Source organism: Amblyomma maculatum, chromosome 3, assembly GCF_055883805.1.
Source record: "Amblyomma maculatum isolate TAMU_Amacu chromosome 3, ASM5588380v1, whole genome shotgun sequence".
NCBI classification, from domain to species: domain Eukaryota; kingdom Metazoa; phylum Arthropoda; class Arachnida; order Ixodida; family Ixodidae; genus Amblyomma; species Amblyomma maculatum.
Window position 1 is genome coordinate 185,010,852 of NC_139346.1, and position 24,983 is coordinate 185,035,834.

A 24,983-nucleotide genomic window follows, 5' to 3' on the forward strand; every position below is an offset into this window, starting at 1 on the left:
CCCGTAACGCCATTAACCCTTGACACCATTCTCGATATTATTGTAAATGTAATGTTCAAATATAAGACACATTATACTTCGTACGTGACGAAAGCATCCGGTCATACGGAGCTTTCGTTGGAGGTTCTATGAAACTTGGTCAAGCACGTCTAAATAAAAATATTAAGTCTCCAAATGCATTGTGAAGGATACACTTTTACATCTGCATACGGCACAGATCAGCCACATGACGAAGCACAGAACAAGCCGCGAATGCGGATCTAATCTAATAGCGTAAAACAAGAGCAGTGACCGAAGACTGTGATGATATATAGTACCATATAAAGGAGGCTATGAAGTACAGAACCCTGATTCGTGACTGCGTTTTCCCGCTACTGTCGCCGCTTGTTCCATATTACCGGTCACGTTAGAGCACCGTAAAATGCTGAACGTCAGTGCCAATAAGAATACGACACAAGTGGTCGCAGTAACCAAACAGCCCTTCAGTTAACGCTTAGTCATTGCTACAATTTAAATTTAAGGGTTTATTTAGGAAATTAATTAAAACCCCGAAAGCGTCCGCTTGCAGCGTGTTTGTAAAGTAATCACAGAGCTCTTTTTTTGTGCGTGCGTTTGTTAAGTTTATAGCTATAGCTTGATAAAGACATGTAGTCAGCAACGTCGGCCACACAATGTAACTCTTGGAAGAAGCTGGCTGCGAAGATAAATGTTTTGTGCGTTTCAGACACTGATCGCTTCGTGAACAACTAAAACCTATAAGCTCCTACATGGCTGACTAAACTTTTCGACAATATGTATAGTAGTATATACTCCAAAATAGAAACCTGTTCAGGAAAATACAGCGCTCAGAAACGCCTTGTTTTGATCTAGCACCACCCAAAGCCTCATGACGTAATTCATAACGAACTGCATAGGTGTCCAGAAAGTCGCGTATGCAGTGAACTTCACCGGATCTGTGAAGCTATACGTGGTCCCGTGAAAGATTTCTGTGTGAGTTCTCAGCATGCGATTCGAAGGCACCAGAGCACCACTCACTTCTTTTCACGCTTGCCAGCACCCGTGTCCCGGAATCCCTTGGCGAAGGGGTTGTTGTCGATCTTCAGCTGGGTTATCTGCGCAACGAAAAGAAAGTGTGCAAGGTGACACAGGCATTCACGTGTGAGGCAATGGATATGATTAAAACGCACTTGTTTTGAATATGTATGTGTTTGCCATTTCAACAACGAAAAAATATGCATCACTCAGTAAACAATGCAATCTGTTCAGCAGCTCTCCTTCTCATTTTCTTTCTTTCTTTTTTTTTTAGAAGCGGTAGGTTTGCAACTCAACTTTCTTTGCAGGTCGGCGTCGCAGCCGCATCAGATAATGCAAGAACAATACGCAGCGAGCAAGCGGCAAACACTTTAGTCTGCAGCCATCAGCGGTTATCCGTGAAGCATAATTTCCTACCGCAATACCCCCGAACAGCGATGTCTTCCTCCTGCTGACTAAAACTCTATTCTGCTTCGAGGGCACCTATAGAATGTACTGGCGGCAAGTCCATTTAGCACATTTGCGATGACGGACTGTGTAAGAGCGGCATCATACGCAGTCTAACAGCGCCCAAATAAGACTTTCCACGACCATTTAATATGGGCACCCTGTCAGCAAAAGGGCATTCTGGCTGGCAGGATTCAATCATGCGCTGTATAGGGCAGCTGGGACCCCTGAAATTAAGGAACATTATCACTGCAGTAATTATCACCGTCTGCTCCATCCCTGCCACTCTCAACCCGGTTACACTATTGGGGGCAAATTATAGTCAACTTGACAAGAAGGCAGGGATCATACCAGTCAGCTGACGAAAGGAGGCCGGAGCTCGGGAAAAACTGAGCTGCATCTAGGGAACGTCACGACCTATATAGCGCCAGTATCTTTCTGCTTTGGTTTGTGGCGGTTCGTGTCATTACGCTCTTATCCATGCAGTGTGATTTTTTTACACCGGAAAGCTTTGTCCAACGTAACTGTATACTTGTTACCATTAACAGGCGAGTGTACAGCGCATCTTTAGGATCCACCTGTTTGGATATTTCGGTTCAAATTTCCTCACAACAAGCTACGGAGCGATCAGTCTTTAGGCCTAAATCCCGCCAACGGCAGACAGTGATGTGTTGAGTGAATGAGCGGCTACAACAACGAAGAAACAAACAGGTATATGTGCTCTGTTGGGGAATTCACCTGTCTGGTTAGGACACAAGCACGACCGCGTAATTTATGTAATAATCGAAATTGAATGCATCCATGAATTATTGAGGTGTGAATTGTGCTGCGTATACGTTCACCTTTTAGCGCGAATTGTGTGCACTGTGCTTGAGGCTTCGAAATCATCCTGGGATATTCTTCAACTATATGCGACGAAAAACAACGTCTGTCGTGTTGACCCGTTCGCTGTGCCATATAGGATATACCTTGTTGGGATCTGCGAAACCCGTGAGTATATTTTCTCTCATTTGCATGAAACATTTGTGAACAAATTTTGTCGCTGCGTTAAGTGAGACTGATGCATATCATGCTTGCGTTTATTCGTCATTTCTTTGAGTAACGCTAATTTTAAGCAGCCATACGGTTTGCTTGCATTCGAGATGGCAGGTACAGGTCTTTGCATTCGCCGTCTTTTGCAATATGCACATCTGTGAAATTGACTTGCACAATACCAATAACAAAAACGGTCTTCGTTGTTAATATATGAATTAGTGCTTTCTTTGAAACAGCGCTGACCTTCCCTCGTTGTCTTGTAAAACGCTTCTACCTGACTCTTAATGACAGTTATACTTATTGTGAATGTAGTTACTTGTAAAGAATTGAGTGCAAGCATATGTTTTCAATTACTAAAAATTAAAAAAAAAATGCAGCGGAACTTGGCTACCAGCTGTGTGCCATTTCGCTATGCTGCACGTGTTTGAGATAGAGACATGAACGTACTGATTCCGAACTTTAGATTTTGCAGTAAAGATTCTTGAGATGTCTACAGTTCGTGAACGGAGATGGTAGCACATTCGATACTACGCAACTTCATAACAGCGTGGAAGGCGCAGACGGTGAAGTGTGTAGTTCCATTCATATATGCAGGGCAAAAGACTTTTTGCAGCTGTTTAGTGAGAGCAGTATACATTGGACATTCTTGGGAACCAGCACCGTACTATCTGCAGTATCTTCCGATCAGACTCTCTTTGTGTGCCTTTGTGTCTAAAATGCGAACTCGTGCTTATTATTATTTTTTTTTTCATGACAGACTCATTACTTACGCATGCGCTTGCGTTAGAGGGTCATATATCTCTATTTCGGAAAAAGAAAATGCTGTTTGATACCGTTTATCCTTGTCTTATTGCGAGGTTGCGCGTCAGTGTGCAGGCGTACTTCGTTGCGGATTTCGTGATTTTTTTTTACTGTGTTTTCACTTTTTTTTTTTTTTTTTTTTAAAGGCAGATGCTGGCGCGTACAATATCAGTGGTGGTTCGAAATGACTCTCGTTCAAAAAAACCAACGCTCTACTGTATCTTTTTTTTTCTTTTTTTCTATCTGTGTGTGTGTGTGTGTGTGTGTGTGTGTGTGTGTGTGTGTGTGTGTGTGTGTGTGTGTGTGTGTGTGTGTGTGTGTGTGTGTGTGTGTGTGTGTGTGTGTGTGTGTGTGTGAGAGAGAGAGAGAGAGGACAAGACGTCGTTTGTTTGTATTGTTATTTACATAAAAACTGCGTTTCTTTAGCTATACGTTTATTCAATTGCATTTCCGAAGTTATTTTTCACATTATATATTTTTTTTTCTGAGGCACGCCTGCTCAGTGCTTATAAATTTTGAAAAAAAAATCCAACGAGTGCCCGGCATGCATTCGGAGAAATCGCACACGCAATTCAATTCTGCTGCCCATGCCCTCAAATAGGAGTCGAAATTTCCGGAGTCCTCCACTACGGCGTCTCTCATAGCGAGTCGCTTTGGGACGTTAAACCCCACAAACCAAACCAAACCAAACCGTCTATTCGGCCATGATTGGTCTAGGTGGATCGGACGGATAGCTTTGGGACTGACTATATTCCTGCCACGTACTGCGCTTTACATTGATAACGTCCTATAAGCTTGCATGTAGGATCTCTTTTAAGAGTGAAAATAGTTGGGGATGACGGGAGATTCTCACTCGATCACATTCGTATATCAGATAAAACATGCGCTGAAGCTGCAACATATGCATAGTTGTACAAATGGTACCAAACGAACTGTTTTGTAGTAACGCAGCAGTGAAGAAAGCTTCCAACAACAACAACAAAAAAATCGTAGCTGTAACGCAGCTCTCGTTCACAATTAAATGTAAGCCCAGCGCCATCTGTACTGTATTGCTACGTGGGGTCCCATGCACATGTGCTCGCTTTTAATTGCCTCGATAGATAACACATATTTAAGCCGCACTGATCAAAACAGAAAGGCATCTTAAATTGTTATACATTTGGTATATCATCTATGCATGCATTCTATTTTAATCCGAAAGAAGTCAAATATTGGGGGTAGCCCATCTAGATTTGGAAATCACCACTGAGTTTTCCACACTCGAATCAGGCTGGACATCAATTTTGGTCAAATACGGAAGAAGTCAAAATTTGAGGGGTCCAGAGGGCCAAACTTGTGGTGGCACTCATAAATTTAGAAGTGACCACTTTGTTGACCATAACCAATTATTGAGTCATTATCTATATACCAATAAGTAGTTATCGATTACCTCCTTACGTTCTTACGTTCTGCTGACACCTTCCGCGGACCGACACTCTTCCACTTTATGATCCTATAAATGCTTGCGCATTAAAATTGTGCTCTCTGGGTTGCGCACTTTCTGAGACTGAGGCGATGCAAATCAGGAACTGCATGCTGCACACGTGAGAGGTCAGATAATTGGCCTGCATGGGACGTGGGGCTGACATAACACTGACTATTTATGTATACTACTTGGCCGAAAAATGTGGTGCAACGGGCCCAACGGCCCACTTCACAAGTCTCACGATCGTACATTCACGTAACGAAAACAGAGATGGTTGTGGCACAGCGAATGAAATTCGTCTAATACTTAGCGGTATTTACTAAAGGCTGAAACGTCAACGCTTCTATATGTAAGGTAAATTTCATTTCGCCGTAGTAGCATAGAACTAAAAGTAACAGCATGCAGTTGCTAACTATGGGAAATGGTACGCCGCGTGTGCGTTGCTTCACTGAACAGTAACAAGAATCAGTTTTTAGTATTTGACTATATATACTAGAAAACCAAAAGGCATCGGAATTTGTGAAATTTGTGTAATAGTTAGCTTTTTATTATGTAACTAGAAAAGCCTTAACAGCGTACTATTTTCTGTCATGCAGTATCTGGCGGTTACTGCAGATTTGAGCTGTGTCCGACTATAGTGCTTTCCATTACCAAAATACAGAGAACGTGGATATTTTGCTTTTTGACCGATGTTTATGTACATTTCTATCACTTGTGCTCTTCTCATATACGTCCACCACCTCCCCCTCCCTTTTTCTGCTATCCATATAACTCGTCTCGTGTCTCTGCCGGCCAAATTGTTTACCTTCCTCCCTCACTGCAAGTTGGAATTTTCAAAATCAGTTTTCAAAGTTCACCCAGTTTCACGCCCCGGCTGCAGTGCAGGCTCACTCACCACCCTTAAGGGCGCCACAAACTGGCGCGCGCGAACGACTGCGCTCAATCTGGAGCCACATATCGTTCTCGCGCATCTCCTGGAGGATCGTCAAGCAAGCGCCCGAACAGCGTCCCATATAACAAAGACTAAAAGGACGCGGGAGCGCGAACGATCGCGCGAGATACTTGGGCCAAAGGCGGTAGCACAAAAGTGCGCGTCGCCGTGCGCGCTCCTCGCGACAGCTTCCTCTTCGACGGCAAGCGTTCCCCGCTCCCGCTGAGGTGTCGTGTGGGACGCCATATCGCGTGACACAGCACGGTCATCTGGCGCGGCGCCTGAACCCAAGGCTAATGACGGAACAAGAGCGCCTGGCCGGTTCCTTCCTCTTCTCCGAGCGGCACGAGTGTATATCTCTGCGGCTCTCACTCTGGGAGGCGCTGCAGGAGCGTGATGCGCTATAGGACGTCGCCCCTGCCAGAGTACGTTGGAACCTGGGGCATACATCCTCCTCCTCAGCAGCTCCACTTCCCGAAGCTTCCCGTCCGTTGCTGGCGATGGAGACAGCCCGAATGTGTGCGGACAGCTTCCTTTCTTCCGTGCTTAGGCGTTGTTCACTAACAGGGAGCGGAAGAACTGCGACATTGATCGGTGTACGTGCTGTGTAATCACGCAGTTTCGAGAGGCTGAGTTGAAAACTTAAGCACGAATGCTTATAGGTACAGTCTTTCTCAAAAGTGTAGAGCCCAGGGGGTCTGATTCTGAACCGCTTCATGCGGCTTGTAATACATGTCCAGTGTTCCGAATCTGTTGATGGTAAACAGATTTTTTGCCCTACCCTCTCCAATGGGAAGGACCTCCATCATTAACGGTAAATCAGCGCCGCTACATGGCTTAAAAGCAGACCCCCCGGTCTCTACACTTTTGACAAAGACTGTGCATTCACCATAGATATGTGAGAGACTGCACAGACCAAATGCGTTGGCATCGACGAAAGACAGTTCCCTAAACTGCAGTATACATTACAGCATACATCAGAAAAGCTGCTACTGCCAGTGTTTAACCTTCCAACTACCGCGGTCCTTCACTATGAGAACGATTTTCAATGAACAAGCGAGAGAAAACAAAAAGCAAGGGACTCGGATGTGCGGTATTTGTTCGCAGCCATGTGACCATACACCCTGCACTTGTAAAATGCTGCCAGAGAGCAGCGAATGGGTAGACCTGCGAAACCATTGTGCACACACTCGTATATTTCCGCTATCGCAGCAGGATCCCGTTAATGTCCCAATCTGACAGCACGATCCATCATCCATAACACATACACTGAAAACCACGATGGTCGATGCGATCCATCACCTCCTCGAGGCAGTGTGACAGATAGCGGAGTTAAGTGTATACTAAAATGTAATGTATGATCTGACATGAATGGAATGCTACGCGCGTGTCAGTTCACGTGTAGGTTGCCGGGTAACTGGGAACACGTGCAGCAGGGAGGACTTGTATCTCGCGGCCCTATACGGTGCAACAACCTCCAAGGAACCGCGTGCTCATGCAGCGTATACACGGCTCTATAGTCCTCGGAACAACGTCCCATAGCAGCCGCATTTATGCTCGTGCATGTCGGGCCGCACTCCGTATCCTCTGCCCGCGGATGACGTGCTTGCAGTTGTGCCTCTTCGCCCCCCCCCCCCCCCCCCCCCCCTCCATTTCTTCCCATACGCATGCGGCAGCTTCCGAGGGCCCTAATCGCAGGCCGTGTTTGTTGGCTCTGTGCCGGTAATGAACGCGCCCGGCGGAAGCGCCCGCGCTGACGGACAACGTCACGCCAGCGTCTTCTCTTCTCGGTCGACGCAGATGCAAGAGCGCTGGCATCCCCGCACCCTCCCTTCCTGGGAATGGAGTTGTTTCCGCGCGCCGCCATCATCTTCCTCGACCTCCCAGTTTGGACACGCCCCTCCGTGGCCTTCTTGAGTCTTCTTGCTGTATTTTAGCTCGTCTTTTTCCATTCTATACCGCCAAGCATATCTTCCTAGCTTTTCCGTCAAGCTCATCCGTCGAGCCCATGGCAGGTGTGAAGCCTAAGTCGGTGGACGCACGCGATGCGAAGCGATGGCGCGGGGTAGCGACAGCCACCTTTCGGGCTCGCTATGTGGACCATGGGGGAGCGTACATGAAATACTTTACTGCGTTACAGACTTCGCATAAATGTGTATTTGCGATATGGAAAAGGTGATCGGGAATGCGATTTGAAAATTAGGTTTTAATTATTATTTCCCGATTAAGTTGCGCAAGAATTCTATTTACCGAGCCGAGTAAAAAATTTGCGGTTTTGTGGCATTTTATGCAATAAGCGAGTATTTGAAGCAGGGTCACCTCACTCTTCCTAAATTAAGAACGAGAAAAATATGCGCCTTTCCTATACGCTTCCATCAGAGGCTGACTTCAGCTCGTTCGCTGCTGAGGCGTATCTGCGGCGAACGAGCTTTGTAATAGACTTGCTGTTAATCTTCGGGCAGACGCCCCATTCGGCGATGCAGATTTCTGTTGCGCGTACAAGTATTAAAACGGGGCCCACCCACGAGCGATACATTTACGAGCGTCATGTTCGCTTCGAAACGAAGTGGAAGGGAGCAAATGAAGCAAAAACTAATGTACTAACAAAGCAAACGAACAACCAAGTACGCCTTCTTTCGCTGAGCGCCTCTTCGGTAAGTCAAGATGTACGTACGTATAGTACATACCTAACGTAGCGGTGACCCGTCGACACTACACGGGAGCAAATTATTCATGCAAGGCCAGTAGGTCGATCGCCATCGCGTCATAAAACGCGGCGTCGACGATGGCTGAACGTCCAATGGTCAGCAGCGGTACTGACGGCGGAAACGTTACGAGTGCGCGTGCATGGTGTGCGGACAAGCGAGAGAGACTCCTTAACGGCCAGCGACATGGTCGGATTCGTGTCGGTCGGGGCCCATCATCGTGCATGCTTCGATGCAAACTGCATGCTTCATGTCCAGGAGGTGTAGTCTCGATGCGAGCACACTTAACTGCAATACGGAATCGAACGCGTACTTGGTGTGCAACCAGTGGTCATTACTTAATTTTACTTAATCCATTCAGTACGGCTGAGCAGCGCACATTTCCGTCTTTACTAGACGGACTAGCTCTCGGCGAGGTGTTCTGTGCTCTTGCTGCGTGCAAACTTAGTGCGTCCTTCCATATCCGTTTATGTCAAAAGCATCGGGAAGAAATTGCTTATTTTGCAAGGCGTGCAGTATATGTGCAACACTTAAGTGACACTGTATGCAAGATTTTCTTGAAAGATGGGCAATAAAACGTTACTCACCTTGTACAAAGATTAAAATAGTTATGGGTGCTGCAAGGAATGCATGCATGCTATAGGGCCAGGAAGCAAACTATATACATATGGCGCCTGATCGAATATCTTTGGCCGACGACGGTGCACAACGTGTGGCCGTTGAATAAAAAGATATAATGTTTTACTGATTACCACATATCTAGATGGATCGCGGACAAAGAAAGTTTGGGTCGAAAAATCTTAACTTTTGTTTTGTCGCCGTCCATGCTAAAGGATTATTATACAACGCACAACCGCCATAGCCACCAAAAAATTGCGGCGAGTCTTTCCTTCAGTGAGCCACTGGAATAATTCAAGTATTTTTTTTACTCTTTGATTGGTTCGCTGATCGATCGGTTGATAGGATGACATGGTTAATATGGGTCAAATAACTGAATGATTCGCAATGAAGAAAAGAGGCGACGAGACTGAGAGGGACTGATTGCGGAACGCCTTTTGGGGTCAACGGAGTAGTATAGTTCAGAACACGAACAGCGCCATATCCCTCAGCATCGTAAACTGGAAATGCTTCGCAGCAAATGAATGCGACTGCCTCGTCGGAGGCATGCAGTGAAGCGCTGCACGCGCCGTGGACATCGAGATCAAAAAGAAATCTCCCGCTTTTATGAGCGGAATGAGTCACAGCACAGAAAACGAAAACTGCAGAAAACGCAACATGAAAACCGAGCGCAAACACATAACACGGCCAGGCTTTGCGAAGCTGTTTAGAGGCTGAGAATTTTCGGTCAAAGAATCATTTTTGTTTGGGTCATTTTTTGTATCGTTTCGCAGTGCAGCGTTTTGTGAACATGATGCCGTCGCTCTATTGCCGGAAGAGGTAAAAAAAGTTAGTTTGGTGATTTTTTTTTTTTTTTCAGTTCAGAGATTTTCTTTTTACCTGCAACTGTATTTTCTGTTTACAGATTCTTTTGTATGACATATGTAGGCTCCGCATTCGTGTTTATTCAGCCGTGAGTTCTTCCGCATAAATGTGTTTTGACGGCAACTAATGTCATGAAACCGCAGTATATATACACGCTAAGAAAAGCGAGTGCACATCAGACGAAATTACACGTTCCGGTTTGGCAGATTCGGGTCTGAGAAGCGCGGCAAAAAAGAAAAACACTGAATTCGCGATCGCGAATTAAATTCTTTTCTTTTTTTTTTTTTTTTATTCGTACAAGAACAAAAGGAAGACTGGAGCTCGTTACCCCTCACACACCTCATCGCAGTGAAAGACAGTATATGTATATATAATGAAGTGAAGATACAACAATATATAAGATCCAGCTTTCTTTGACACTACATCGTTAAATTTTGAGGGATCGGTGCAATATTGTAAGGTATTGTTATGAATATATGAATGGGACTACCTTGTTTTGAACTTATACTCATGAGAATCACATGCATAGTTGAGAATGCCGTAAAATCCAATTGGGTACGTTTTTAACTATAAATGCACAAAACTGCCAGAGTCCCGAGCAATGTGCCGCGATTATTTTGATTGCTATGACTCAGTCGTATGACATATGAAGCAGAAATGCTAAAAATTTAGCAAGATTAAAGAAGAAATTCGCTAGTCAAGAATTTATGGCCACGTGAAATAAATTTCATACTCCGCAACGAGCTTACGCTTTTTTTTTTCACAATTAAACGTCGGCGGGTTTCTCGCACGGGCACACGCACGCCCGTCAAACGAACAGCGAGGATTTATGCTGTGTGCTCCGAATATAGGCTCATCTCGCCGAGGAGAGTGATTGCCGCTCATATCGATGTGCCGTGTGCAACCGTATGCCCGCTATAATTGCAGCTATACGGTGCGATGCTTGAGGGTGAACGCGCACCTTGTTCTGCTCTACTCTCCTATTACGCAACTCTAATGATACAACCTGTTTTTTTTTTTTTTTATGTTCTTTTTTCCCGGTGAATGCGGGAAGCTACAATTCTAGCAGTTCACTTTTCGCCCCTAATGGAACAGTCCTATTAAACGCGAGAGAAATATATGGCTAAATATATATAATGCATAGCCAGTGTGGCGGCATGTACGAAGTGAAAGGGCCAATCGGGATACGTATTTTAATAAAGGTTATGACACCGGCTGAAATTCGAGCAGAACTTGGTTCGGGTGTTTGGGCCGCAATCCACTTTGACTGGCAATTAGAGCAGTGCTTGATAGGGCCCCACATAGCTCGTTTGACCCGAGTATACTTCTAATATTTATTGTACACCTGTTCCGAGGAGTGTTTTTGCGAGCACTATATATATTTGTAATCAATTTCACGGCGTGCAGTCGACGTGCTCTGCAAAAAAAAAAAAAAAGGGAAGCTTTTGTTATGTATTCGAATCTAAATGAAAGTTGGAGGTTTGTGTGATGTCTGCTTGATAGCTATGTACAGGAGATACAAACTCCAGTGGTCTGAAGTTGCTTGCAGTTACGACGCTCATAAAAGCTGTGGAGTTCATTGGACCATAAACGACTTGATGATCACATGGCCATACTGACCATAGTCCTTTTGCGCTTGACCTATACCATGATACAACATACCCGGTTTTCCCGGGGAGAAGTTGGAAGTGGAAGCCTTTGAGTCACGGCGTATATTATGAGCCAGTTCTCGCGAACACATTTTCTAGCGCAGCTGGTGCAGTCATGTAATAAATAATTATAACCTTCGCCTGTGCCCGCTCCCTCAATTCCATCACCGCAAAAAAAACTTCAAACACGGTATATCCTTGGAGATTTTCGTGCAGGTATTCCCTCGCTGGCCCTTTTGGGACATTAACGGTTGTTACGTCGGTGCGCTTCAAACAGCATGCACGTATGCATACCTTCTCGTTCTGGTAGGCGGTGACGGCGATGAACTCCGTCTCCTTGAACACGTACGTCCTGAACGTGCTGTAGGGCAGCTTGAGGATGTCATTGGCCCGCACCAGGTGGAACCGAGGCTGGTACTTGTGCATCGAGTTCAGGATGGTCTGCAATAAGAAGTGTGCAACATTAGCAACCTGCCCTTATACACAGCTAATGACGTCGCAGTGCAGATCAATTAAGTTGCTGGTTTCTCGCCCTTTCCAACCTTCTACACATTAACTTTTTTTTTCCTTTCTCGTTATGTTCCACGCACATTTCTCGAATAAAAAAATATATCCCCCTCCCCTCCCCACCTCCCTTCTCCCCCTTTCTTTTTTCTTCTACAAGGCCCGAAGCATCCTTGCTTGCAAAGTTGTGAAGTTCGTGCTGCCGGCGACGCGTGCAGGAGCCCTGTTGTTGTATGCAAATCAACTGCGAATGCCTTTTTTTTTTTTTGCTTTTTATAAAGTTCTATACGAGGGAGGAGCCCTACAAAGTTCGCTGCTGGCATCGCACGCAGCTTCATGCTTAAATATCTGAAATGCATTGTGCAATTTGAAGTTTATAAGCTTGCTGTCCGCAAAGCCAAACGACGCACTGGAAATCTGGAGACCTTTCTAGGGGACAGTGATGCGTTATTTCCGCCTGCCTTGCGAGGGCAATGAACGGCCCGATTCCTATTATACGTCCCGACAAGTTCCTACGCAAGCTGCGCTTGTGTATGCAGGCGCACCGCAGCCATCCTCGGTCGCCGTGGCGCCACAAGTGACAGCTTGATTTGCGACGTGCCCCCGTATAACAGTGCTCGAAAAGGACACACTGCAGGCAGCGGTTCTGAACGTTCACATTCCGGTGTGAGCTCGAACAGGCTGTATATGGCACCTGTTTAGTATAGGCGTCTGACGCTGAATAATGTTCTCACGCCTTCTGAAACTGAAAATACAGGAGCGAAGGAAAAACAGGTGTGAGGTAAGAGTCGAATGGCTCACTTCTTGTTTTCCTCGCGCAGAGCATGGTGACGGTGGTAACGATATGATGATGATTAATAAGGTTAACGTGGTGAACTTTCAGGGCTATAGTATATGTGATTGGAACTGTCATTTTCTTTGATAATGTAGAAGGTAAAAGTCTTACAATTTCAGGGCCGGATTTAGCTTTACACACACACACACACACACACACACACACACACACACACACACACACACACACACACACACACACACACACACACACACACACACACACACACACACACACACACACACACACACACACACACACACACACACACACACACACACACACACACACACACACACACACACACACACACACACACACACACACACACACACACACACACACACACACGCACGCACGCACGCACGCACGCACGCACGCACGCACGCACGCACGCACGCACGCACGCACGCACGCACGCACACACGCACACACGCACACACGCACACACACACACACACACACACACACACACACACACACACACACACACACACACACACACACACACACACACACACACACACACACATGCACGCACGCACGCACGCACGCACGCACGCACGCACGCGCGCGCGCAAGAGAAAAAACAAATGAAGGCAGCCTTCAAATCTTCGCATATCGCAGGCGTAAATAAAGAAAAGGTTGGAGAGCCACGTTCGACGAGCGCACCCTCTCGAAACACCTGAACGTGTCTATTTCAACCGCAGCACGGTAGAAAGGACCAGCCATCATATGCGTTCGGCGGCTCTTTCGTATCCTGTCGACAAGAGAGGCAGTGCCGCCGAAAGCCAGAGGGCAGCGAAATATTGGGGTGGGGGTAGCTGGAAGGGTATACGGCGAGGGAAAGGAGAACGGGCCGCACGGTGTGTGCAAAGCCTCGTTTGAGCCGCGTGGCACCTCGGCACACGCCTGGAATCCCGGCAAGCAGCACGTCGGACGTGACTATAACGACACCGCAGAGGTCCCCGGACACGAACCTCGACTCGCACGCTTAACCGCACGGGCACGGCTGGCGTCTGTATCGTCGACTGCCTGCAGCGTCCGAGCTCCACATCTCTCCACATCTTGCACGCACCGATATATAACGCCGCCAACGTAATGGCTGCGCGCCGTTTTTCGAGCCCGACTTCTGCCGTTCGGCGTGTTAGCAGCGCGTCGCGAGAGCGCTATAATAGGACCAATTTGGGACTGGGCACACATCCCGCGGTTTAGGAACGCCCGGAGGGCTCTCGGACAGCGAGCCTCGGTTCGCTCCGTATGTAAGTGCGTGAGTGGTTCGAGGAGTCCCTGTTAGGACCCACCGCGTTCGATCAGTGTTGTTCGCTTGCTGACCAGCCGAAGATTGTAGCACATGCGTGCACAAGAGTAAGTTAGGCGTGGGTTATCTGCAGATGGTAGGCGCCTTCGACAGAAGCAATAGCCGGCCTGTAGCTGCTGTCGCACCGTGCCAGCTTGGTTCTATTGATCTACGCTTTGAGTTATTCTATCGGTAGAGGATTGTAGAAGAGCAACTGAAACACCTCTCAGGCTCCAAAAGTGGGGGCAAAGGAGAATAAGGATCTTCTTGTATTCTAAAAAATCGAGGCATCGGTGGCGTCGTATCTGCCCACCTGCAAGGCTCAGAATTCGACCCTATGGCGCGAAGACTGTCACTAAGTCTGGTCATCGGCGAGACATTGGTGAATTCTGATAAAGGTAACGGATTACTAGTGCAGTTTTTAAGCACCCATATATATATATATATATATATATATATATATATATATATATATATATATATATATATATATATATATATATATATATATATATATATATATATATATATTATTATTATTATTATTATTATTATTATTATTATTATTATTATTAAAGGAGCCAACAGTCTAAGGGTTCAAGGTATACGTAAGGGATTTTTTTATATTTTGTCGTTTATATTGGCAAGAATTATTCCTGCGATGATCTTAGGCAGCAAGAATATTAAATGCATTGAATATATATATATATATATATATATAATATAGTAGCATAGTATAGCACATTCGTGATGTTAACAGTAATGACAGCGTCGATGCTCCCATGGACCTCCCTTTGCGGTCATTTCCGCTCGCTGGTCAGATTTACTTTCGCATCAAGGAATACGCAGCGGCGAGCGCAGCGCTTCTTCGCTCCACGTATCTCCCGGGCCTCAGCACGGCGCTTTTCGTCGCTCAAACATAGTGAAAAAAAAAAAAAAAAAAAAAAAGGAACACGTCGCATGTATTCCGGCCTTAGGGTATCTGTTACTCCACGCGTGTTCTTTTTCTTTTATTTTTCTTAGACTGTGCTAAACGGCTCGCCATGAAGTCGTCCGGTTATTACTATCCACATCGCTGTGCGGATAGCCGCTAAACCACTTTGCCGCGATATCTACATACTTAATTAAGACAGCGCGCGTTCTCTTGAAGCAGTATAGATTACAACGGGCGCAAATGTATTCAGGAGGGGGAATAATGAAAACCGTGGCGTGGCGCCCACGGATATCTGAACACACGAAAGATCTTTAGCACGACTTCCGGCCCGTATAGAAGTGCTTCGCATGCATGATGTCGGACAACTAAAACGCGAACTCGAAAATTCGAGCGCCGCGTGACAGATACGGCGCCTTTACTTTCCTGTAAGCCATTCCTATTTTAATTTAAACGAAAGTACAAGGATCGAAGGAGAAAAAATCTGTGCAACCGGGGTTTATTATCACATCTGAACAACGCTGGTTGCACTTGGAGGTGCTAGTTTACCACGCTTAATACGTGTGCCTGATCTAAGATATCCTCATTCTGCGTTGCGAATTTGAACGAACGGTTTATTTTGGATGCGTTTCATTTGTACCCGGACTCCCGGAGGTTTATGCCCGGATTTGCCTCCAGGTGTTCGGGACCAGCGCTTGGACGATTCGGCTGGCGATTTTCTCGGCCCAGATGGGACACATCACTTTGTTCAATAAGGCGGCACTGAGAAGGCCTGATTCTGCGAACAGATTGCAATATGTAGAGCCATACTTCTCCTTTAATTTCACAGTAAATCTTTCTCGTTTGTCAGTAGTGTCAAACTAGCGTGAATCAATTTTTCTTGAAACTACAAAGAAATAAACGAGAGACAATAAGCCTAGAAACAGCTGTCCGATGGCATTTCAAGCGAAGCTGAACGCGGCGCGATAGGCGATTGAGGTACGTTTTATTTATTTATTTATTTACATATACTACAGCCCCAACAGGGGCTATTGCATTAGTCGGAAAAATACAGCATAATCAACTGTCAACAGCAAGCGGTATATTGTATAATGAGTCAGCAGTAAAGTCAGAAATTAGCAGCGATGAAACGATCAACAGCCGAAACAGCCGAAAGCATGCACAACGTAACAAGTAAACAACGCACCCAAGTAGCACAAAGTGGGCTATGAAGTGGGGGCTTATGCTGGGTCATTGGGCAGCCCATGCGGGCCCCATGCGGAATTTGAAACTCGGACCCAGAAGGTCTCCGTGTGGGCTGCCCACTTGTACCCCGATCGGTTCCAATTCGTGCTCGTGTTTGCAGCCCAAATAGGGCTGCCCGCATTCAGCCCATACAGCCGAATGTGGGCAGTATACCACGTGGGCAGCATTGGCCAACGTTTTAATGCTCATTTCGGCTAATCCATCCAACACCCGGGTAGTATCATCGACGCGGGATCAATGGAGGCCAGCATTTTCAGGTCCCACTTAACCATCAAGTGTGGAATATATGACCACTATTGCTTTACCTGGTACTCTGTACTCACTACTCAGCAACATAAGCAAAATGTATTCCCAACACTATAATAATATGGACGGCCCACATTGCACCCTAAATGTTGGTCTGAAAATTTTATTCCGGCGTGCTGTGTCGAATAATAATGGCGAGGAATGATTCGGAGGAAGTTGAGTATATACATATTCGTAATACGGAACAGTTACTACTGCATATTTTCTGCCAATACTGCCTAATTCACATAGTTGCCTGAGTCAAAAATATATATTCTTTTGAAACCGCATAAATATGCTTACAGAAGTTTTATGTTACACCTAGTTTTATGTTACATTCTAGTAGACATTAAGAAGAAGAAATGGACATGGGCAGGACATGTAGTGCGAAGAGAGGATAACCGATGGTCGCTGAGGGTAACAAACTGGATTCCAAGGGAAGGAAAGCGTAGCAGGGGGCGGCAGAAAGTTAGGTGGGCGGATGAGATTAAGAAGTTCGCAGGGGTCAAGTGGATGCAGCTAGCACAGAACCGGGTTAAGTGGAGAAATATGGGAGAGGCCTTCGCCCTGCAGTGGGTATAATCAGGCTGATGATGATGATGATGATGTTACACCTCCAGAAGACGCAATTACCGGCGCGTATAAATATGAACTACGTAATAAAATGGCTTCCTTAAAGATGAGATTGAGATGTTTCGGACTGTTAAGCCCGCCTAAGGCCAATTTGGGGCCCACTTCGCCCTTCCATGGGCAGCCCCGATTGGGCTGATCTTATTTTTACCGCATAGGGACCCAAACATCAATCAATCAATCAATCAATTTTTATTAGTCACAACAAAACCAACACAAGTGGCATTGCAACAAGCATCTGGATCCCTAGCTCGCAGGCTAGTTGGGATCCATGCGCATAATGTCCCAAAATCGATTATTTACCCCTTGTGGCACGACGGATGATACATCAGCAGAGTCAGGTGAACAGGCGTCGAAAGAGACATATACTGCTTGCGATAAGAAAGAAAAATTGATATCTATAATTTAGCTAACGGGTTTTTAGATATTGAATTCAGCTTACAAAGAAGTTTAATGAGAAGATTAACCATATCGAAGTCTTTAGATAGATCGATAAATAAAGCGTCAACCTGAGACCAGATATCATGGGAACTAGAAATATCTTGTGTGAATTCAACGATTTGGGAAATACTCTCCCCAAAAGCCATGCTGATATTTACACAAAGTGTTGTTAGCTTCAAGAAATTCTGTAGTGTGCTTGCGAATTATACGTTCTAGTAAATTACATGACTGCGAAGTTAAGAAAAATGGGCGGTAGTTAAGGTCTGAGGGCTTCCAGATTTAAACAAATTAATAATTTTTGCAAGTTTCCAAGATTCGGGGACTGTAAAGAATGATAGCAATTTTTAGAAGATGATGGTCAGATAGCGGCTAGTCCAAAGAGAATAACGACGTAAAAACGTATCGTGGATGTCATTTGGGCCACTGCTCATCTTCGTATCTATAGGTTCAGTATAAGGTTAAGAACACCATGTGCACTTATTGAGACGTCACCAGTAGAACATTCTGTGTTTCTTGCAATATTATTCACTTCTAGATTGTTCTTTGAAAAGGCAGACTGAAACTATATATATGTTGTCGTGACGCTGGGGCTATGTCGACCCGGCCTTCACTTGGTAGCGTGCAGAGACTCGGGGTTGAAGAAGGACTGAATCTTCTAAGTTGGTGAAATATGTACAAGCAGGTTTACTGGCACTTTGAGAAAACGTATTTACAAGAATATTTACATGAAAAAGAAGGGTACATCAGCAAAATGACAAGCGTTAAGAGTTCTTAGCGAGAAGCGACTGGATGAGCCGTTTACCCAGGGCCCAGAGCGACATTTCGTGCTCTGCAGCGTCCTTAAAAACCCCCTATGTCCAGCCCCTCTCTGAAGATGCTGACCAACCAAATCCAGGGCACGCCCCTCAGGTATCGGCATCCAATCGAACACATCACTGCACTGATGGTCTGAAGCACTGACTGGTCCGGCATTCATTCGTTGGGCGTGATCACTTGTTGGCGGGAAAAGCTTGGGAACGGCGAGGAGAGGAGGCACATTTCTATTCTTCAGCAAAGAAACCACAGGCTGGTTCTGGGGGTTTTACTTCTCAGAAACCCGAGTGCACGTGGCGCCGCATAGGGCTCCCAACATGGTCCCTTTTCGACAATTGCAAATCTTTCCTGCATTCCCGGGAAATCACTTAATGGCCGTATGAGTCATGCTCTTCTCTTGTCCTGCACGTCAGCGGACATGTCACTCTGTCGTCTCCTTTGGATAGGAGGCATTCATCACTGGAGGATAGCACTTCTCGACTGGAAGGGTGAACAAAAGAAAGCACTTCCTGCTATTTCCCGCAGGGGGACGTTTCTTTGTGTTTTTCCAGACGTTCTCTTGACAGGGCCAATTTGGCATTTGCAGGTTGTCCACAAAGCAAAACATGCTTACAAAACAGGATTCCTGGAAACAGGCTCACTTAGAGCCAATGGACCATCACCACATATTCACAAAACTTTTCCATGCCCACAGGCGAACAATAGAGCGCGCAAATGCGGATGCTTGGTCGTAACAGCCTCCTCCCCCGCCAGAAGAGACTCGGAGGGCAGCAGCCGCAGCTGCTGCATGAAGAGACGACTTAATGGCCTGCACGTGAACGCTTGAAGCTCGCTGTTGCTTGTCGCGTTGTCTTGATTGTTGTAGGCCAAATTGCTTGAGCTATCTGAAACTCAACCACATGTCGAAGCAAGCACTCGGCTCCCGTCTGAAGAGACCAGGTCAAAAGAAAACTGCCATTGTTGTTCGAGAAAAGCCCACTCTCAAGACGTTCAGGACCCACGTATGCCTCGAAAACCAAACGTGCTGCTTTACATAGTCATCTATATTCAAGCGCACGAAAAAAAAAAAAACCTGATTATCAATTTGGATACATGGTGAGGAACATCTCGGACCGCTTAGAAAGAGCGGCTAAGCGCGTCCGCATTCCCATTTAACTTCCCCTTTTTGTATCTTATTTCAAAATTGTACTGCTGTAAAATCAAGCTCCACCTAAGAAGGCGACTGTTCTTCGATGTCGCAGTTTGCAGCCAAGCCAGGGGACAATGGTCCGTCTCTACGGTGAATTTGGCCCCTCCAAGATAGCACTGCAATTTTTGAATGGCCCATACAATGCAAGCGCATTCCTTCTCTGACGCGCAATAAGCCCTCTCTCTAGAACTCAGTTTTCTGCTCAAGTAGAGCACGGGGTGCTCATTACCGTCGTCATCTCTCTGGCAGAGAACAGCACCTAACCCTCGATCACTGGCATCACACTGGACCGTGAATTCTCGGCCATAGTCTGGAGCTCGCAATACCGGACGGCTAATCAGCACAGCCTTCAGGTTTACGAAGGAGGCTTCCTTTTGTTCGTCCCAGACTACATTTGTCGGTTCTGTCTTGCGGAGAGCGTCGGTCAGAGGGCTAGCCAAAGCTGAATAGTTAGGGATGTAGTGATTGTAGTACCCAGTCAGACCCAGGAATGCTCGAATTTCCGTCTTCGTGCTCGGCCGCGGGTAGTCTGCTACCGCAGAAATCTTAATCTCGCTGGGTTTCCTGAAACCTTGACCTACATTGTGACCCAAGTAGTCCACGGTCGCCCTTGCCAGGCAACATTTCTCGGCCTTTACGGTTAGTCCAGCTTGACGCAAAAGGCTCAGTACAGCTCTTAGATGTACCATATGGTCCGCCCATGAGTCGGAAAAAACCGCAATGTCGTCTAAATAAGGCACCGCGAATGTTTCACACCCCTTTAAAACCCTATCCATGAGTCGGGAAAAACAAAATGGAGCATTTTTGAGCCCGAAACTCATCATTGTTGGCTGGTAGCTGCCCGTCGGAGTGACGAAAGCCGCGTATCTGCTGGCGCGTTCAGTGAGCGGTACTTGCCAGTATCCTCGAGTAAGGTCCAGCGTAGTCACATATGCCGCTCTACTGACCTGTTCTACTCTCTCCTCAATATTCGGAATAGGATACACTTGATCCCTGGTGAGAGAATTTAGCTTTCGGTAGTCTACCACAGGCCTAGGGTCTTTACCTGGAGCTTCTACTAAGATCATAGGCGAAGCATAATCGCTTTCCGAGGGTTTTATTACTCCCAATTCCAGCATGCGAGTTACTTCCCTATCCAGAATTTCTCTTTGCCTTGGAGAAAATCGGTAGCACCTTGATCGCACTGGCACGTCTGAAGTCAGCTCAATATCGTGCTCAGTCAAATCAGTTCTGCCTGGCCTGTCCACGAAGCAGGCCTCAAACTCTGTTATTATCTCGCCCAGATCGGACAGCTGGGATTTCTTTAGTTCTCCTCTCTGCTCCGTCTTTTTGAGAAGCTCCTGAGCGTTGCTTCCTTTTCCGCTGAGGCAAATCAAGTTGTCCCCCATCTCCTCGGGAAGGTTTAACGTTAGATTTACCACGGCTTCCCTCTGCACATAAGGCTTCATAAGATTGCAATGATAAATGCGCACTTCTTTACGCCTACCGGGAATTTTCACTGCGTAGTTAGTGTTAGAAAGCTTTGCAACGACTTCAGCCGGTCCTTCCCACTGTACTTCGAGCTTATTCTGCCTTGAACTTCTCAGCAACATCACCTGGTCCCCGATACAAAACGTCCTTTGACGGGCTGACTTATCATAGTACACCTTGGAACGAGCCTGGGCTGACTTCATGCTGGCCTCAACGAGTTCCTTAGTGTTATGTAAGCGATTCAAGAGGTTCAGAATGAATTCTACTACTGTTGGGTCTTCTCCGCGCCCCTCCCAGGCTTCGCGCACCATTCGCAAAGGTGAGCGCAGTGACCTTCCGTACACCAACTCGGCTGGGCTAAATCCAGTGGATTCGTGCGGCACTGACCGCAAAGCGAAAAGCGCTGCAGGCAGGCAGGTATCCCATTCGCGCTTGTTTTCATAGCACAGTCCCCTCAGGACTCGTTTGAGAACAGAGTGCCATCTTTCTACGCTGTTGCTCTGCGGATGATGGATCGAGCTATGCACTACCTTAATGCCGCATCGCTCGAGAAATGAGGTGGTGAGGACACTCGTGAAAACGCTACCCTGATCACTTTGGACCTCGGAAGGGAATCCAACTCGTGCAAACACTGACAGCAGCGAATCCACTACACTCTCGGACGTCACCTCGCGCAGCGGAACAGCCTCTGGAAACTTTGTGGCTGGGCATAACATAGTGAGGATATAACGGTACCCTGACTCGGTCACAGGAAGTGGCCCAACTATATCTATTACTAACCGGTGAAACGGCTCGGTAATGATTGGTGCTAACACCATCGGAGCTTTCCACTTATCTTGCGCCTTTCCAACCCGCTGGCACGTGTCGCATGACCGTACAAAATTTTCCGTGTCCTTAAAACATCCAGGCCAATAGTATTCTTGCAACAGCCTCTGCTTTGTTTTCTTTATTCCAAGGTGACATGACCACGAGCTGCCATGGGAAAGTCGCAGTAAGTCTCCGCGGTACTTTTGGGGAACGACTAATTGGTCCCGCTCTACTCCGCGCTTATCCTTGAATAAGCGATACAGCACTCCCTTTCTCATCTCGAAAGAAATATTGTTTGCTGTCTTAGTGGCGCGGTGGCGCTCCCTTATCTCCTGTATATTGGGATCATTGGCTTGCTCTATAGCTAAGTCCTCTCGGGTTCCACTTAAAAGTCTCGTGAGATTACTAGACACTGGCGGCAAGAGGTTACTCTCAAGAACGTCCTCATTCCGCGTCTCATCAAGCTCACTTTCAAGTTGACTTATCTGAGATGCCTCGCTCTCAAAGTTTTCTGACCTGCTATCTTCCGCATTTACCATTGTTTTAACTGCCGTTTCCTCCGCTGTGGATTTTTCTGGAATGAGCAGTGTAGCTAGTTCTCGCGCCTTTGAACGTGTTAAGGCTTGCACAACTCTGTCTCCGAAAAGGATGCCCCTCTTTCGCAGCAGCATGTCCGATTTGTTGGAGAACAAATACGGATAGCACTTAGGAAGCTTTCCTGAAACGGCAGCCTCGGTTGTTAATTCGCCGAAAGGGCCCTCGATGACCACGTTCGCGATCGGCAAGCACACACTCTGTTCCTCAACTACCTGTCGGATCCATGCACACTGTCCTGTATAGTCGGAAGGCGATACATACGCCGGATGGACAACATCCATCGTTGCGGCCGAATCGCGCAGTACCTTGCAAGGCTTCCCGTTGACTACTAGGTCATGCAGGTAGGGTTCTAAAAGCTGCATATTTTCATCGCAGTCCCTGACATACGAGAAAGCAATCTTTTCTTTCCGGCAGTTGACGGCAATGTGACCCGGCTCATTACACCTAAAGCATGTGAGCGGCTTCCTAGCCTCAAGCTTATTCTTTGTGTTCTGCACGTTGGTCACTTCCCCACTTTTCTCACTGCCGTCCTTTCTAGGGAATTTGCCTGAAGAAACCTTCATTTCTTCGTTTCCAACTCTAGCAAAGTGCCTTTCCTGACGGTTTTTCACACTGAACTTGGGATTGCGGGGCCTATCCACTGCTGGGTTGCTGAATTGTCGGCGCGAAGCATACTCCTCAATAAGTTCGGCAGCTTCAGTTGCCGACTTAATTTCGCCTCGGTCCTGTAACCAATTTCTTTCTTTTTCTGGGAGGCAGTTATAAAACTGCTCCAAAAGAATTTGCTCGACTACAGCGTCCCTATCACTGTAGGAATCTGTGCTCTTTAGCCACTCGCCCAAATTAACTCTTAAATTGTACAGGAATTCAGGGTAACTCTCGTCCCTGGACTTAGTAGCTTTCCGAAAACGTTGTCTGAACGCCTCGGCGCTAAGCCTATACTTTCTCAGAAGGCAAGCTTTGACCTTCTCGTAGTTGTCCGCGTCCTCCTTGCTTAGCCGCGCGACAACCTCCGCTGCCTCGCAGGGCAGAACCGTCAATAATCTCTGAGACCAAGTGTCTCGCTGGAAGGACAGTTTTTCGCAGGTTCGCTCAAAGTTAGCCAGATACAGACCGATATCCCCTGATATCACATATGGCTGCATGTACTTTGACATCTTGAAATCTGCCTCCTTGTTGAGAAGAGGTACCGCTAGCTGGGGACAATTGCCCGACCTCTTGCTCAACTCTAGTTCTAATTTCCGGAGCTCAATTTCTTGGTCCAGCTTTTTTGCTTCTCTTTCACGCTTCTTTTCCTCTTTTTCCCACTCACGTTCGCGCTCCCTTTCCTCTTTTTCCCTCTCAAGTTCACGCTCACGCCTCTTTTCCTCTTTTTCCCGCTCTTTCTGCTCTTTTTCCCGCTCTTTCTGCTGTCTGAGCTGTTCCTTTTTTTGACCGATGAGGTTCCATGCTTCACTGAGCTCCTCATCATCGGCTCCCAAATCTGTGATTGCCTTTATAATCAAAGGTTTTCGTGCCAAACCACTTGTATCAATTCCCAATTCCTCACACAATTGCAACAGTTCCGGTTTCTGCAGCTTTTGTAGGTCCATGATCGCTCCGAGTGTCGGCTACTTCCAAAACAACAGTGCAAACTACCAAACCTAAAGGCGTTTCCACACTCTCTTTACCAGTTCTAAAATCTAACCCTGTTCTAGAACCTGGTCCACATCAGAAGAAAAGCCAAGCACTCACCCACACATGCGATCGATGTTCCGAGCTGCCCTCTTGTTGGCCGATTGTTGCTCCTGCTTGTTGCTTGAGATGCCACCTCCGATCACAAGGTGTTGTGGCTTGTAGCTTCAGATCCACCTCCAATCACCAGATGTTGTGGCTTGTAGATTCAGATCCCAACGCTGGTCACCAGTCGTCGTGACGCTGGGGCTATGTCGACCCGGCCTTCACTTGGTAGCGTGCAGAGACTCGGGGTTGAAGAAGGACTGAATCTTCTAAGTTGGTGAAATATGTACAAGCAGGTTTACTGGCACTTTGAGAAAACGTATTTACAAGAATATTTACATGAAAAAGAAGGGTACATCAGCAAAATGACAAGCGTTAAGAGTTCTTAGCGAGAAGCGACTGGATGAGCCGTTTACCCAGGGCCCAGAGCGACATTTCGTGCTCTGCAGCGTCCTTAAAAACCCCCTATGTCCAGCCCCTCTCTGAAGATGCTGACCAACCAAATCCAGGGCACGCCCCTCAGGTATCGGCATCCAATCGAACACATCACTGCACTGATGGTCTGAAGCACTGACTGGTCCGGCATTCATTCGTTGGGCGTGATCACTTGTTGGCGGGAAAAGCTTGGGAACGGCGAGGAGAGGAGGCACATTTCTATTCTTCAGCAAAG

The 24,983-nt window shown here is 46.6% G+C and overlaps 1 protein-coding gene across 2 annotated transcripts in view; it reads right to left on the reverse strand.

The window, feature by feature from the left end:
- The window catches only part of LOC146197157 (uncharacterized), a 117,165-nt gene that overhangs the window by 14,902 nt on the left and 77,280 nt on the right, over positions 1-24,983 (reverse strand). For both annotated transcript variants that reach the window (XM_084598928.1, XM_084598929.1), the window contains 2 exons: positions 11,842-11,988; positions 1,036-1,112 (listed from right to left, as the gene is read on the reverse strand). In XM_084598928.1, the coding sequence (XP_084455054.1) occupies positions 1,036-1,112; positions 11,842-11,988 (224 nt within the window). The remainder of the gene's footprint in view (positions 1-1,035; positions 1,113-11,841; positions 11,989-24,983) is intronic.